Here is a 15,439-nt window from a genome sequence, read left to right on the forward strand (position 1 = left end):
ACTAATTTGTATTTACCTTGAAGGCATCTACATTTCTGTATCCCCCACAGTGTACTAAAAATAGAAGCTCTTTAGATACACAAATTAGCCTCTTGGTCTTAAACCTGGCAACTAGATTGAGAACTGTAAGAAACCACCCTCTCATTTTTCAGATGGGGAAACTGAGGAGTTAAATGAGGGTCACACAAATAGTAAATGCCAGAGCTCAGGTCACATCACAGCTCTGTCATCTCTATTCCTCTTGCTCAAGAAACCCCAAGAGATAGCCGAGCTAATCTTCAGCTCCTTTCTGAACTAACCCCTCTAGTCACCAAGGTTGCCTACCACCCCTTACTTTACCCCATATTCTTATAGGAGTGCTTGCTAGACACTTGTCAGGATTTGAACTTGAGTTTTCCTGACTTTATCTACTGTGCCATCTATCTGTCTCCAGGGATGATCTATCTAACTTTTTCAAGTCATAGATGAGAAAACTAAGGCCCAGGGACAGTGAGTTGCCCAAAGCCACAAAGATAGAAGGGGGAAGAAATCAGAGTCTAATATAGGTTCTCTATCTTCAAATCCATGGTTCTCACCATTCCACGGTCATGCTGCTGAAGCTCCACTATGATCTCTGACCACTCATCCCTCCCAAATGGAAGTCAGTGATAAAGGATTTTTTTTAAAGAGCTGAAACCTCCCTTAGAGATCATCTAGGCCAATTCCCTTATTTTATAGATGAGATGAGCCATCTCCAAAAAGGAGAAACATCTTACGAGATAACATAGTACATTAATAGCAAACCCTTAACTGGAACTCAGATCCCCTGGTTCATCGCACTAAAGGCAAGCTGCCTTCCATCTACAAAAAAATGACTGATAAATAGCAGCTTAGTGTTCCCCCATTTGCCCTCAATTACTGGATAGGAGTTGCAATTGGGCCTTGGTATCATTTTGCCCCCTTGTGGCCAGCAGTAGACATTGACAGCTCACTAGACTCAAGGTTGTAAGAAAATAACTTTATAATAAACATACCAGAATTTAGGCATTCAAAGTAGCCCTCTAACACTCACTCCCACTCCTAGAAAACTTGAACTTAATCCAATTCATTGAACAAATTAATTGAATGACTTTCCATAGTTCTAGCCACAATTATGTATTCTTCCATTAATGTATTGAGATGGCAAGTTAGACAGTCAAACAATAAATATTAAATAAAGAAATGTAAAAGACAGACCCTGGATCTTGACGAACTCCCAATCAGATGGAGCTGATTACAGATGGAGAAATAGGAAAAGGACCCTGATTACTTTGATGATGTGACATATTAATTTGATCATATAAATGTTGAAGCTCTTTTAGAACTATGGTATTTTCAAATGCTGAGGGCCTCAAGAATTTAACTACTTGGATGAAGGAGAAAGAAACTCAGAACTGAGTACTATGTCACATTGCCTTCACATCTATTATCTCATTTGATCATTTCAATACTTTTATAAGGTACACAAGGCAGGGATTGTTGTTATTCAGTTGTCTCTGATTCTTTGTGACCCCATTTCAGGTTTTCATGGCAATGATACTGTAGTGGTTGGCCATTTTCTTCTTGAGCTCAGCTTTATAGATGAGGAAACTGAGGCAAATAGAGTTAAGTGACTTGTCTAGGGTCCTACAACTAGTAAGAGTATGAGTCTGGATTTGAATTCAGGTCTTCCTGATTCCAATCTACTATGCCACAGAGATGGCAGGTGGGGATTATTAATCCTTTTCAACAAACACCACTGAGGATTTTTGTTCTATCGTGGATTACCATCCACCTCAGAAGTTTATTGTGAGATCAAATGAGATAAAATGTTTGGTACTTAAAGTATTATATATAGATACACATACACACATATATAGCTATAATTATTTATTATTGCTGTTATTAGCAAGGATGAAAAGGACTTCAGAGGCCATCTAGTTCATTGCCTCATTTAATAGCATAGGAAAATGAGGCCCAAAACAATTATGTTTCATGCCCAAGGCAGTAACCAGCAGCACTGGGATTCAAACAGGGTCCTATGATTCCCACATCGCAGTGCCCTTTCCCAGGAGTACTTTGCTAGTTAGAAAACTTGATTCTCCAAGCAACTGAATGGTAAGTATGGCTTCTAGCTGTGAGAAATGGAAGCCAAAGACACAGAGACTGAAGCCCAAAGAGTTGGCGTGGGTTGCCCAAGATCACACAGCTAGTTAGTGGCAAAGCTGGAGTCAGAGAAGTAAGCAGGAATTTTTACCCAGGGCAAACATCTCAAAGGGTGCATTTCATTGGAGAAAGGGGTAAGGAGCAGGTAAAGATAGAGAACTTCCAGCACCACCAGCCACGGACATGGGGACGCTGTGATCCAAGAATAATCAGGTCATGAGGTACTGGGTAGCTCTTAGGCAGTTCCTACTTTACTAATTATTCTTGAATAAACTGGGTTCTCAAGGCTTAAGTTCTTTCTTTTTATGTGGCATTCTAGAAGCCTGGTTTCTGGGGAGTTAGGGACTGAGCACTAACCTTTACCCTGCAAAGAGATGGTATGAGGGAAGGGATCACAGTATCACAGCTCTTAAACTGAAAGTGAGCTCAGAGATCCCCCTCATTTGACAGATAAAGAAATTTAGACCCAGGGATTTTAAGTGACTTGCCCAAGTTAACAAGATGGTAAAGTATGACTAAAATCTCCCACTTGAGAACCTATACTCTTTGGAGTATATATATATATATATGTATATATATACATATATATATATATATTATATGTATATGTATATATCATTGGAACAACTGGCTTGAAGCAACCTCCCCAAACTTTCAGTATCATATTAGAGCTTGGGGATCTTTGAGATCCTATCTGACTCTCCAAGAGCCCATTTGAGGTTTTCTTGACAAGGATAGTGGAGTGGTTTGCATTTCCTTCTTCTGTTCATTTTACAAATAAGGAAACCAAGGCAAACAGGGTTAAGTGATTTGCTCAAGGTCACACAGCTAGTAAGTGTCAGGCGGGATTTGAACTCTCAAAGAGAAACAGTGTTCTATGCCTGTGCCACCAAGCTGCCCTGATCTTAGAGATAATCTTGTACAATTTCATTTTACTAAGGAGGAAATGGAAGCCCTAAGGAGGATGGTGACTTGGTCATTCAGTTCAGTAAAACTGTAGCCAGGTCCAAAGAAACCCAACTATCATAGACTCCCTGACCATTAGAGCTGGAAAAGTCCCAGTGACCACCTTGTCCAACTCTTCAGTTTACCAAGGAGAAAAGATAGATCAAGTTAGTGTCAGAGGGACAAGTCCCGATGTCTCCTGACTCCCTGGCCAGCACAATTTCAGTCCAGGTGGTTGAAATTTGTCTTTCCTCAGAAATAGAGGACACCTCTTCTCCCAGAGCAGTGGCCCCTGGTCTCATGATGCAGAACAAATAGCTAAGCTGACAGTGGTTGCTACCCTTTCATTCTTCCACATGAACCCTGCTCCCAGATCCCTACTTTGGGAGTTGGGGTAATTTGGAAAAGAGAAACTTTGAAGGAAGTTCATTTAGCAGGGGCTGCTTTGCCCTGTGAGCCTACCCCCCTCTCCCTGGGTGAACAATGCAGGGAGGACAGAAAGAACTCTTCTGGAGAAGCAATTTCCTCTTCCCAGGGCAGCTTGTACCTCATCTCCCACAGGTCCAAGGAACCCTGAAGTGACCCTCACCTGGAAAGATGGCTCAACATCCTTTCAGTTCACTTGCCATCCCTCTCATGAAAAGCCAAGGAGAGTCATGAAAAAGATCCAGGCGTTGGAGTTAAGGGGGGGGGGGGATGAAGAGGAAAAGACATTCTTCAGAAGGCAAAGCCCTCCAACTTGTTCCAACTATAGGGCTTCCCTATCTGTGGATTGGGCTTAAATTAATGAGGTCCCTTGGGGGTGACTAGGTGGTGTAGTGTATAGAGCACTGGCCCTGGAGTCAGGAGTACCTGGGTTCAAATCTGGTCTCAGACACTTAATAATTACTTAGCTGTGTGGCCTTGGGCAAGCCACTTAACCCCATTGCCTTGCAACACCCCCCCCAAAAAAAATTATGAGGTCCCGGCTGACCCCTTTCCTGCAGTCAAGGGAATAGTCATCCCTTCCAAATAGCAGAGGTTAGGGGTACTACACTCTTCAGATCTGGAAAATACACACAAAATATTTTGGCTCTCCCTCCATACCAAAAAAGTGAATTTTCCCTTTATCTTTTATAGGATTTTTACAGTGCTTTATTGTAAAATTTTGGTTTAGTATGTGGTCATAGTCTATATGTAACTCAATGTTAAGTAAAGATACTATATATATATTTATTTGTTTGATGCATTTCTGAGTCTCTAAACTTTTTCTGTGTCATCTGATGGCCTTCATTGTCTGTAGCTTCTGCAACACTCCAAAAAAACTTCCATTTGATTTCTTGTGCTAGCCTACAAAGTACTGAAACTACAATGGGGAAAGTTGGGCTGTGGAAGGGATAGCTGTAGCTTGCCAGGCCAGGGTGTGAGCCAAGGCTGGGCCTCTTTTCCTACTCCTAAACATGGCCAGAGCTCAGATGATACCATGACTGCCATCATCTTCTTCTTATGCCCAAAGAATCCTGAGATAGCTGAATGAGGGTTGAGTAGCTTCTCCAGTTGGCTCATGTTCCTGAACTATCCTGCTGCCCCCCCTTGGACAAAGACCCTGGTCCCTGGCTCTAGTAGTTCTGTGGGGGGCCTATGAGAGCCTAAGATTTTTGACTCCCAATTCAAGATGCTTCTTCATTGTTTATCAGTGTAGTATTTATCACTGAAAGAGCAGGGAAGCAAACTACACAAAACCAAAACTGGTTGTCAAATCAAGATTAAACCTCTCTTAGTTTCAGGGTATATTGCCTGCTAGTTACTTCCTTGAAGTGAGCAGTTAATCACCAGTAGAGTTGATTCCTTCCTTCTTTCCTCTTCATGTCAGATTGGGTTCCCTATCATTGGAACTGATGCCGAGAAACCTGGGCATAGGAGTGATGAGATCAGTTGGAGACAAACCTCATAAATTTTTTGTTTGCATTGCAAAGGGAGTCTTCCTTCTTCCTTTATCATCTAATTTAGACCACACCTGAGGGCCTGACCTTCAACCTGATTTGGATTGCATTGTTTTCTGGTGGAGCAGCCAGGGAGCACAGGACCTGGAAACACTCAAGACCATGCAAAAGAGACCCCTTCTGACTCTGGGAGAGAATTTTTTTTTAAATATTTTGAGTTTTACAATTTTTTTCCCCACTCTTCTTCTCCCCCCCCCCCCAGAAGGCAGTCTGTTAGTCTTTTCGTTTCCATGGTATACATTGCTCTAAGTTGAATGTGATGAGAAAGTAATCATATCCTTAAGGAAGAAACAAAGTATAAGAGATAGCAGATTTACATAGTAAGATAACAGTTTTGCTTTTTTTTCTTCTAAATTAAAGGTAATAGTTTTTGGTCTTTGTTCAAACTCCACGATTCTTTCTCTGGCTATAGATAATATTCTCCATCACAGAAACCCCAAAATTGTCCCTGATTGTTGCACTGATGGGATGGACAAGTCCATCAAGGTTGGTTGGTCATCACTCCCATGTTGCTGTGGGCACAATATCTTTCTGGTTCTGCTCATCTTGCTCAGCATCAGTTCATGCAAATCCTTCCAGGCTTCCCTGAATTTCTGGAGTTGAATTTAAGGAGACTGAGGAAGGGGCTTGCTCTCTTTTACCTTCCAGCCTCCTGTTGAACCCTGGCCAACTGGCCTGGCCAATTCAATCAGCAATCCACATGGTCTTCTCTTTAAACTTTTTAACTTTTCTATTACTTCCTCAATATGTTGTAATTTCCTTTAAAAACTCTCTATTTTCTTTCCAAAACCTGCATTCCCAAGTCTGAGTCAGGATTCATCGCCAGGCAGAACCGAACCCAAGAAACAAATCAGTGGCAACAGAACTATTCAAGTATTAACTAACATACTGAGATCCATTCTCCCTGGCTTACAGTTACATTCTATACCTGTTGGTCCTATCCATTAATCATCACCCCCTTTTGATTTTGTTTTCTTTTGGATTCACTGTGGGTAGTAATGAGAAGATCCCATCATCTCCTAAATTGTCTTTTTTTCTCTTCTTTTGGTTTTCACAAGGAAATGGGGTTAAGTAATTTGCCCAAGATCACACAACTAGATAATTGTCTGAGGCTGGATTTGAATTCAGGTCCTCCTGACTCCAGGGTTCTATCCTCTATGCCTCCAAGCTGCCCCTGATTGATCTTACTTTCAGACAGAATAAGATACAGCTTCCTGGGCTACCTGATCTGTCTTATTGCATTGTTCTAGGGTAGGGCCAGCCTTCAAGCCAATCACAATTTCCTTCCCACTCCTGACCAAATATGCCTATTTATCTAGGTGAAATGAAGTTCTGATGACCCTTCTGCCTTGACATGGTGGGGAGGTAAAATGTGGTTGTTATGTATATTGGTCTTATATCTTTACTGCACCAGCTACTTTCTACTGCCTCCTTGAGGAAGGGCTCTCCCTCCAAGATGGAGGCCCATGATGTTTTGTCCTCTTGGTGTTGGTGATCAACAGGCTGCTTTTACACCCCTATGGCTAAGCTTCTCCCATTTAAAGCTTTGTTTTTGTTCTTTAATATACATCCATATCTATTTGAACAAAAGACTAAAGAGTACAAAGTGACTAGAAGAAATTAGGGAAATTCCGGATCATGGGATCCAGGAGGAAATAAATGGGAAAAAGAAAAATAAAGGTCCATGAAAAATAACTGGGAATAAAGGGCTCCTCAATCCCTTATGCTGAAGTCTACTTTACAATAAACATTGAAGCAAACAAGGCTCTTTAGGATTATCTCTTTGAACCATATACCAAACTCAAAGTCAAGAGAACAAGGTTTGAATCACAAAGAGGCTGGAAAATCGGCTATTACTCAAACAGGTTTTCAGCTTTGAAAAAGGTTTGCCATAAGTCATTATGCATATAGAATGACTTTTGAGATTGATTGGTTCTTTTCCTTCATTATTGAAGACCACCAAAATGGCATCATCAGGTGAGAGACAAGTTACAGTGTGTCCGACTGTGGCTGATCAGAACAAAATGAGCTCCGAATGCTTTACCACAGGTCGGGCACAAATAGTCCATGTGAACATCTGGTGGGTTCTCTAAACTTAGACATCTCATGTTTCCTTTGAGCTGATTCAATTCTGCCTTGTTCATGGAGCACAGCACCTCTCTGATGAGGGCACATCATGCAGGGCAGTCCTGTGCCAGTGCCCCCCCATACAATACATGCAATTTCAAAGTCTTAAGAGAGACTTTCAGGGTGTCTCAATATCACTTTTGACCCTGCTTTGAGCACTTGCCCTGTGTGAGTTCTCCAGAAAATAGTCTTTTTGGCAAGGCTACATTTGACATTCAAACAACATGGCCAGCTCATCATAGTTGCACTCTCCGTAGTAGCACTTGAGTGCTTGGCAGGTCAGCTTGAGAAAAGACCTCAGTATCTGAAATCTTCTCTTACCAGATGATTTTCTTGTATATTTTTTTTGGGGGGGGGGGTTAGATTTTTGCAAGGCAACTGGGGTTAAGTGGCTTGCCCAAGGCCACACAGCTAGGTAATTATTAAGTGTCTGAGACGGGATTTGAACCCAGGTACTCCTGACTCCAAGGCTGGTGCTTTATCCACTACGCCACCTAGCCGCCCCTTTCTTGTATTTTTTTTTTAATTTTATTTATTTAAGGCAAAGGGGTTAAGAGTGACTTGTCCAAAATCACATAGCTAGGCAATTAAGTGTCTGAGGTCACATTTGAACTCAGGTCCTCCTGACCCCAGGGCTGGTACTCTATTCACTATGCCACCTAGCTGCCCCTAGTAGAACTTTTATATGAACCTGAGGTTTATGAGGTTGACAAACCTGTTGGCACAGCTAGCTCAGGTCTTATCCACTGGCACCACCTAGCTGGCCCCATCCCGGGTGATTTTCAAAATATTCCAAAGACAATTTAAATGGAAGTGATTCAGTTTCCTGACATAGCTTTGGTAGACTTTCCAGGTTTCACCAACATATAGCAGTGAGGTCAGTGTAACAGCTCTGCAGACCTTCATTTAGTACTCAATCTAATACCTTCTTCTCTCTTGCTTTCTTTTGGAGTCCCCCAAATACTGAGCTAGCTGTGCCAACAAGTGTGTCAACCTCATGATATCAATATGTACCTCCCTGGAAAGTACACTGCCAAGGTAAGTGAGTTTATCCACTTTTGAGGTAACACAGATATGAAAGCAGAGGAGGTTGAAGTAGGCCATGTTAACATTTAAAATGATCTGAGCTTATGAAGACATTATTATGGCATGAATCTTAATTTGAAAATATTTATAAAGGCTCCTGTTTTACAATATCTATGAAGACTGAAGTAATCTATGAAATGGACATAAAAGTTTAGATTGGGTAATTGAGTGAATGAAAGGGTATCCTATTTAAAATATCCTTATGACCTACTTTGTGGCATGATCCTACAGATGATGCAGTTTCTAAATCAGAGGTAGAGAACTGCAAACAACTATGATCTTGAACAAGTGAGAAGAAAACACCCACGTATGCCCAGTGTATCAGTCTCCTCAACACGAGGTAGTAATAGAAACGGAACTTGCCCATTTCCTTTCCAAATGCCAAATAAAACCAGGAGTCACTTCCGTGCGCCATGAATAGGAGCTTATTTATTTCATAGACTTGAGTGCTTTAGTACAGAAGAACAGATATAGAGATGATACATGTTTGTGCTTCAACACTTTCAAACATTGAAATTCCAATAAATTCGAGGTAAACAAGTTTCAAGACAGACTAGCTTTTTTTAAAGTTTTCCTTTTGATAAATTATTTTCATATAAATAACCAACAGAGAAAAGAAAAAACAACGTCTAAACAAGATCCCAAAGCATGTACACTGCTGTTTCAAAGGAAGAGAAACAAAACCAAGGGCAAAGTTTAAAAAAAAAAATCAGTGCAAATGTTTATAGCTTTTGCCCTAAAGGGGAAAAAAACAGCTTCAAAAAGGGAAAGGGGGCATGAAAGAGACAAGTCTGAAAACAAAGAGGCAAAGATTTGATTCTCTCAGTGCAAAGGGAAGGTTTCAATGCCTTAAGATAAGAAAACACCATAATGCATTTAAGAGGAAGCAAAGAAAGTCATCTGAAAGGAAAGGAAGAAGGCTTGCAATTAAGCTACCATACATCAAGCTTGCAACAACATCACAAGACACATTAAGTAATATACATACAATCGGCTGGGATGAAGGGGTGAGGAGCTGCTGGGCCTGGGGAACCTGGGGACTCCCAATGCCAGAACATTTCACTACTGAACAATGATGGCAGAAACAGACATATGCACGCAGCAAGGGCTGGATGCAAAGCGGCCCAGAGCCTCCAGACTCATGATAAAACTGCCTTGCTTTGTTTTAGAGTGAAGTTCAATATAAGGTGAAAATGGTCTTATTTGCATTTTTAAAATTCTCATAAGCATAATGTAATCTGAACTCACACTATGGAAAATCAATTAGTGTATATGAAACTGAAGATTTCTGGAAAGGGATTTTGTTTACTGGGCACATGAGCTATAGAGACAGACCCTACATCAATAATTTATCTGATGCATCTGTTCTGCAGGTAAGTGAATATATAATTAAGTCTTGGGACTCAAGGGCCTTTCCTTGTGGAATAAGGACCAGAATCTTTTCTATCATTTTCCCCATCAAGTTTGACTCTAAAGAGACTCTAAAGAAGGGATTTCTTTTTGTAGATATGCCTAGATAAGGGAGATTTGGGTCCAGTTTACTTTGAACTAAGATTAAATAAGACTATGATTTTGGTTCAGTTTACTAGTCTAGGGATCTCTGACTTGTAAATTTAAAATCTTAAGAAAAGTTTTCCTTTTTGAGTAAATATAAAGTCAATGAGAGCCACATCCCTTCCTTCACTTTACACAGTACTGTGTAAATGGGTCAGGGCACCAGAGGATGGATGTGGCAGTGCCAAGGTCACCTTCCTCTTCAAAGCAGGAAGAGATACTATCTGGTGCTATAACCTTGGACAGCTCTACCCTAGCGCTGGAGTTGTACTCCTGGGAGACATCAGGTGCTGGATGAAGTGGAGGGTCATGTTCACCACAAGACCAACCAGATGTCACCTGATCTCTACTTCCAGGTACATCTGGATCAAAAGAGACAATGAGGAATAGAAAGTGAGGGGAAGACAAAGTACCAATCTGCATTTTAACATATTCCAAGAACACAAAAACTCTACAGTAAGAAAAAAATGCCCAACAAGAATGGGAACAATTCTACCTGCATCTACCCTCACCCCTAGGAAAAAAAGAAAATAAAAAATTTTACAACCAAATTTCTACCTATCTGTTTTCAAGCAGTTTCCACATAGAGCATTCATGTTGCACTGGGGTAGGGATAAGGTCACAATGCCATACATAATGGAGGGAGGAGGAAGAGGGAGGAGGTGTCCAGTCATGGCAGTCAGTAAATCTCCTAACAGTGCATCATTTGAAAATGAATTTCTCTTTTTGAGATACATACAAACTCTGTTCTCTTTTATATGAACACAATGCATTACTTCCCTTTGTTTTAAACAAGAAGGTTTCATCAAACACAAGACCAAAGAGGGAAAGCCAGAGCGTGCAGTGGGGATTGATGGAAGATGAGAATGGGTACTGCAAAGTAACATCTAAGACCAGCCATAGGAAGCTGCCAAGAGCCAGAGAGATTATTCACTTTTTGGAGGGGGTGGTATGGTTATTTTAACTGGCGATTTCTTCATCTGTTTTATTCAGTTTCTTCAGCGTGTCCAGCAGTTTCTGTGGGGTAAGAATGTGCGTAGCTCCTGGGGAAAGTAAATTAAAGAAACATAAAGTGAGTCTTCCAAGGAAGGCCCAGGACTTCAGACAGCTTTCTACTCTTCAATTCTAGATACCTGGACCTGCTAGATAAGGGGCACAGGCAACTTTTCCACCCCCGCCCCCCACCCTGATTTGATGAAATAAAAGTTTAGAAGGGGTTGGGTTAGGGACAGTGTCAAAATATTGTGGGAGAAAGAAAGAACTCCTTAGTTCAGGTAGAAATTGGGACCACATCCAGGAGTCAAGTTTATTTCCCATTAAGTTGCTCAACATAGGCTATCTTTGTCTCTGTAAAACAGTGACTAAGGCAATTTCTCTTTTGAACACTACAGTGAAGTCAGAAATGGAGGACTTTTACATTTTTATAAAGAAATACCAGATAGTACATGAGGAAGTACGCTAGTGGGGGGTGGGGGAAGAGGCTGATAGATGTGATGACCTGGGGGGATGGGTACTCTCTGGCATCCAACAATAGGTACCACCAGGGAATTGTTGGTGGGACCTCAGGTGTGCAGGGAGGAGGGGCTTGAGTACCTGAGGTCTTACCTTGAAGATACCGCGCATTGTTAGAGATTGGAAATGCTTGCAAAAATTTAAGCCTAATGGAATTATATATACTTCTACTGCAAAAAAAAAAAAAAAAAAAATGAAGGCCTTTTTTTTTAATAAGGAGAGAAATCTAAGTGAGGTTAAAAAAATGGATTGTGTGGTTTGGACATGGACCAGAACAGAAGAAGAGTGATTGAGAGCAGCAGAGTGGTGTGTGGAGCATGAGGACTGCATGCATGCAGCAGTGGGCTTCAAAGAAAGACATCCCGGGTGGGAGAGAAGGAAATAAAAGCTGTCCGTATTTGAAAATGTGCCTCCCAAGAGACCTGGGGAAAGGAAAGCGGGCAATCACAGGTAGAAGGAGGGAGAGAAAGCTACTGGAAGCCAGATTTACCCCCAGGAATTGGCAAAGGAGTTATGTAGCAAGATCATGGGTCCTTATGCCCTTGCCTGCCACTCACAAAGTTGTCCTGCAGCTGTGACAGAGTAGAAGTACCTTGGACTAGAAAGTTTCCACCCCTGGTTAGTGTGGGAGGGGGATGGTACAAGAAAGGACTTATTGGAAATGGGAAGAGGCAGAGAAGGAGAAAACCTGCACAACCCATTCTCAATAGAAGCCTCTCTCAGCTCATGGCACACCATTCTAAGCACCCAGACCTTGTTTCCTTGTATCAATCCTTGCTACTTCCCAGAAAGACAGGCTGAAAAAATGCTCTGCTCAAGACACTGAATTGGCTCATTGATCTACAAATCTGAGATAACCCAAAATAAACATATCAACTTCAGAAATGCCATTTTTTAGATAACTCTTTTTTTCAAAGAGCTTTCATGACCCTATGATCTTCTGAAAATTTCTGAGAGAACTGGAGGGAATCCTTATTTCACAGAGAGGGAAAATGAGAAACAAAGTTTTAGCGACTTGTTCAAGGTTACACTATGAAGTAGTAGCAGTGAGACTAAAAATAATAATGGACATTTATGACATTTAAAATTTGTAAAGTTTTTAACAACCACGACTTCATTTTATTTAAACAAGAGCTTTCCAATTCTCAGCCTAAGCAATCAATGTGTATTTTTTAAAAAGTTGAGTATGTATATACTACAATCCTTTTATCAAGGAAGCAGAAAGAAAAACAATCTGGAACTTCTAATTGAAAGGCAGCATTTTGGAGGGGCAGAGCCAAGATAGCTGAGTTAAAGGTAGTATTTTAGGGAGTAGGAAATCTTTCTGCTTAGTTTTTCCATAGCTTCTTGCTCATAAATGTAGAAGCTAGGGATTCCTAAATTAAGATTTTTCTCATGCTGGTTAATGACTGCAAGTGATATACAGGGGAGCCCTCTGTCTATCCTGGAGTTCCTAGTCTTACCTATCTTGAATAAAAGTTAGATTGATTAAAAAAAAAAGGAGCAATCTTTCTCAAGTATAGAAATAAGTCAGGTAAATGCCTTTAACCCACCTGGATCTTCTTAATCAATTATTTTCCATTAAAATTAATCTAAGTCATCTAGTAGTTTTAAAACTCCAAAGTTTGAATTGGGATTAATAATTTATGTTGGTGATACTTAGGTGTTCATTAATAACATTATCAATGATTCCATTTTGTTTTCTAGTCCAAGCTTATAAATGAGTCTGCTAATAGGTTACAAAGCAGACAACTGGGGTAGTAGCATCAACTTCTAGTCAAATAAATTATTAAATATACTTAAACGCAAATAGCTGATTTGCTAAAAAAAAAATGAGGTTAAAGCTACATGGTTTTGTCTATTTATGTCTACATTATCTCTTGTCCCTTAATTTCCCTATGCTATGCTAGTTCTAATTCAGAGTTCGGGTGACTTTACTAATCCTCTTCTAGAACACAATAATTAACTTATTAATACACTGACTTAAGGCTTACAAAACACATTACATATTATCCTATTTGACCCTCACAACATTCCTGTGAGGTAAGCCATACAATATTATTTCATTTTTATAGACTAAGAAAACTGAAGCCCAGGGAGATGGCATAAAAGTAGCAGAATTGAGATTTTAACTCATATTTTAGGATTCCTGATGCCACAGCTCAAAAACTGAAGTCACTTCTCCTGATTTGAGGTTAACTTTAGTCTTAAATTATTTGAAGATTGTGGGATGAGGACAGAGATAAACAAAAACTAGGTCTACACCCACTAAATTCATTCTATTTAAGTCCTAAAACAAATTTGAACATTTTCAGTGTTCTAAAAATGTTGCGTTTGAGACATAAGTGCAACACCCACAAAATTCTACTTTTCAACTGTTCCTCTCTGGGCAGTATGCTTATATTCATTCCAGATCTGGGAAAAGTATTTGTAAATGGTAGTTCCTGAATTCAGATTTCAGATTCCCATTTGACTTTCACTGAAAAAAATTCAACAACCTATCCATCCCAAGGATATAAATATAAAAAACTTTATTTTAAAATATATTCATGGGCGGCTAGGTGGCATAGTGGATAAAGCACCAGCCCTGGAGTCAGGAGTACCTGGGTTCAAATCCGGTCTCAGACACTTATAATTACCTGGCTATGTGGCCTTGGGCAAGCCACTTAACCCCATTTGCCTTGCAAAATACAAACAAAAAAACATACTCACAAAGCCTACCAAATATATTGTATTTCCCAAATTGACAGTTTAATGAGAATGATTTTGAAATTATCCAGACCCCATGATTCTCCTAATTTTGCCTCATATCATCCTCATAAACTTTTCCATAATGCATTAAACTTCATGACATAGTTACATAGGGTATAGGATCAAATTAAATCTTTTTTTGACTTGTTAAGACTATCTGGTAAAGTTGTTTAGTTGAAATGAATTGAGGCTGGGCCATTACTGATATGTTCAAACATCCACTTGACTCCACTACTAACACAGATAAAGGCTAAGGTCAACTCTGGTTATAGAAGAACAAGGAAAAGAAACAATAGATACTTGACACTGTTCCTCAAATCTATAAACAATGCCTGCCTGAATTACAGCTTCATGGTCATTCATTATAAACGTAATCTTTTCTAACTCTAAATAATTTTAATAACTAAAACTTAGGAGAAGAAAATACATGCAAATTAAGCTTAGTCTAATTTTTGGTCAGGACAACCATCACAGGAAAAGGGCACATCAGATTAAAACCACTTTCCCTGACCCAAATTAGTGCTAGAAACTCACAGCACAATGGGGCAGCATACAATAGGGACCTGAAGTCAGGAGGACCTGAATTCAAATTCAGCCTCTTTACTAGCTATGTGACCCTGGGCAAGTCATTTAAGTCCAACTGCCTCCAAAATAAAAAGTTCACAACAATATGCTTTCTCTATCAATGTTTCTAAAAATACAAAAAATTCCCAAAATCATTTTAGAAGCAGAGAATACAAAATTTTCTCACATTATCTGGTGGCAGCTATAGCAAACTGTCTAGCAAAAAGAGATCTACTTTGCAAATGAAAGGTTCTTTCTAAGACAGAAAATTCCATCCCAAGAAAATTCATAATAAATCACTTGATTTTCACATCTTGTGTCCATAGTCCAAATATCAATTTTCAAAAATTTGGAAGCTCCGATAATAAGAATTTCTTCAATCTTACAAATTATTCATCATAGTTATAAAGAGCAGCTTCTCAACACTCACCACCCTCAAAATCTTAAAATACAACTTGCAGCAAATGCTATCCACCTACTTGCCATCTGTATACAATATAGCCCTGATTAAGAACTCATCAATGTTTTTCTATAATATAGACTTAAAATAATTACTCTCACTTTCAAACCTACTGGAGGAAAGACACTTAGTGGGGTGGGGGCAGCTAGGTAGTACAGTGGATAGAGCACTGGCCCTGGAGTCAGGAGTACCTGAGTTCAAATCCGGCCTCTGACACTTAATAATTACCTGTGTGGCCTTGGGCAAGCCACTTAACCCCACTGCCTTGCAAAAAAAAAAAAAAAGACACTTAGTG

At 39.9% G+C, this 15,439-nt stretch overlaps 1 protein-coding gene across 2 annotated transcripts in view; it reads right to left on the bottom strand.

Annotated features, from left to right (window-relative positions):
• Nucleotides 1-8,631: 8,631 nt before the first annotated feature.
• The window catches only part of STXBP1 (syntaxin binding protein 1), a 93,802-nt gene continuing 86,994 nt past the window's right edge, over nucleotides 8,632-15,439 (bottom strand). Inside the window, exon 19 of one of the 2 annotated variants that reach the window (XM_074211111.1) lies at nucleotides 8,632-10,900. In XM_074211111.1, the coding sequence (XP_074067212.1) occupies nucleotides 10,818-10,900 (83 nt within the window). In that variant the 3' untranslated portion in view covers nucleotides 8,632-10,817. The remainder of the gene's footprint in view (nucleotides 10,901-15,439) is intronic. The other variant, XM_074211110.1, reaches the window with a different exon arrangement.

Source organism: Macrotis lagotis, chromosome 1 (genome assembly GCF_037893015.1).
Source record: "Macrotis lagotis isolate mMagLag1 chromosome 1, bilby.v1.9.chrom.fasta, whole genome shotgun sequence".
NCBI lineage: Eukaryota > Metazoa > Chordata > Mammalia > Peramelemorphia > Peramelidae > Macrotis > Macrotis lagotis.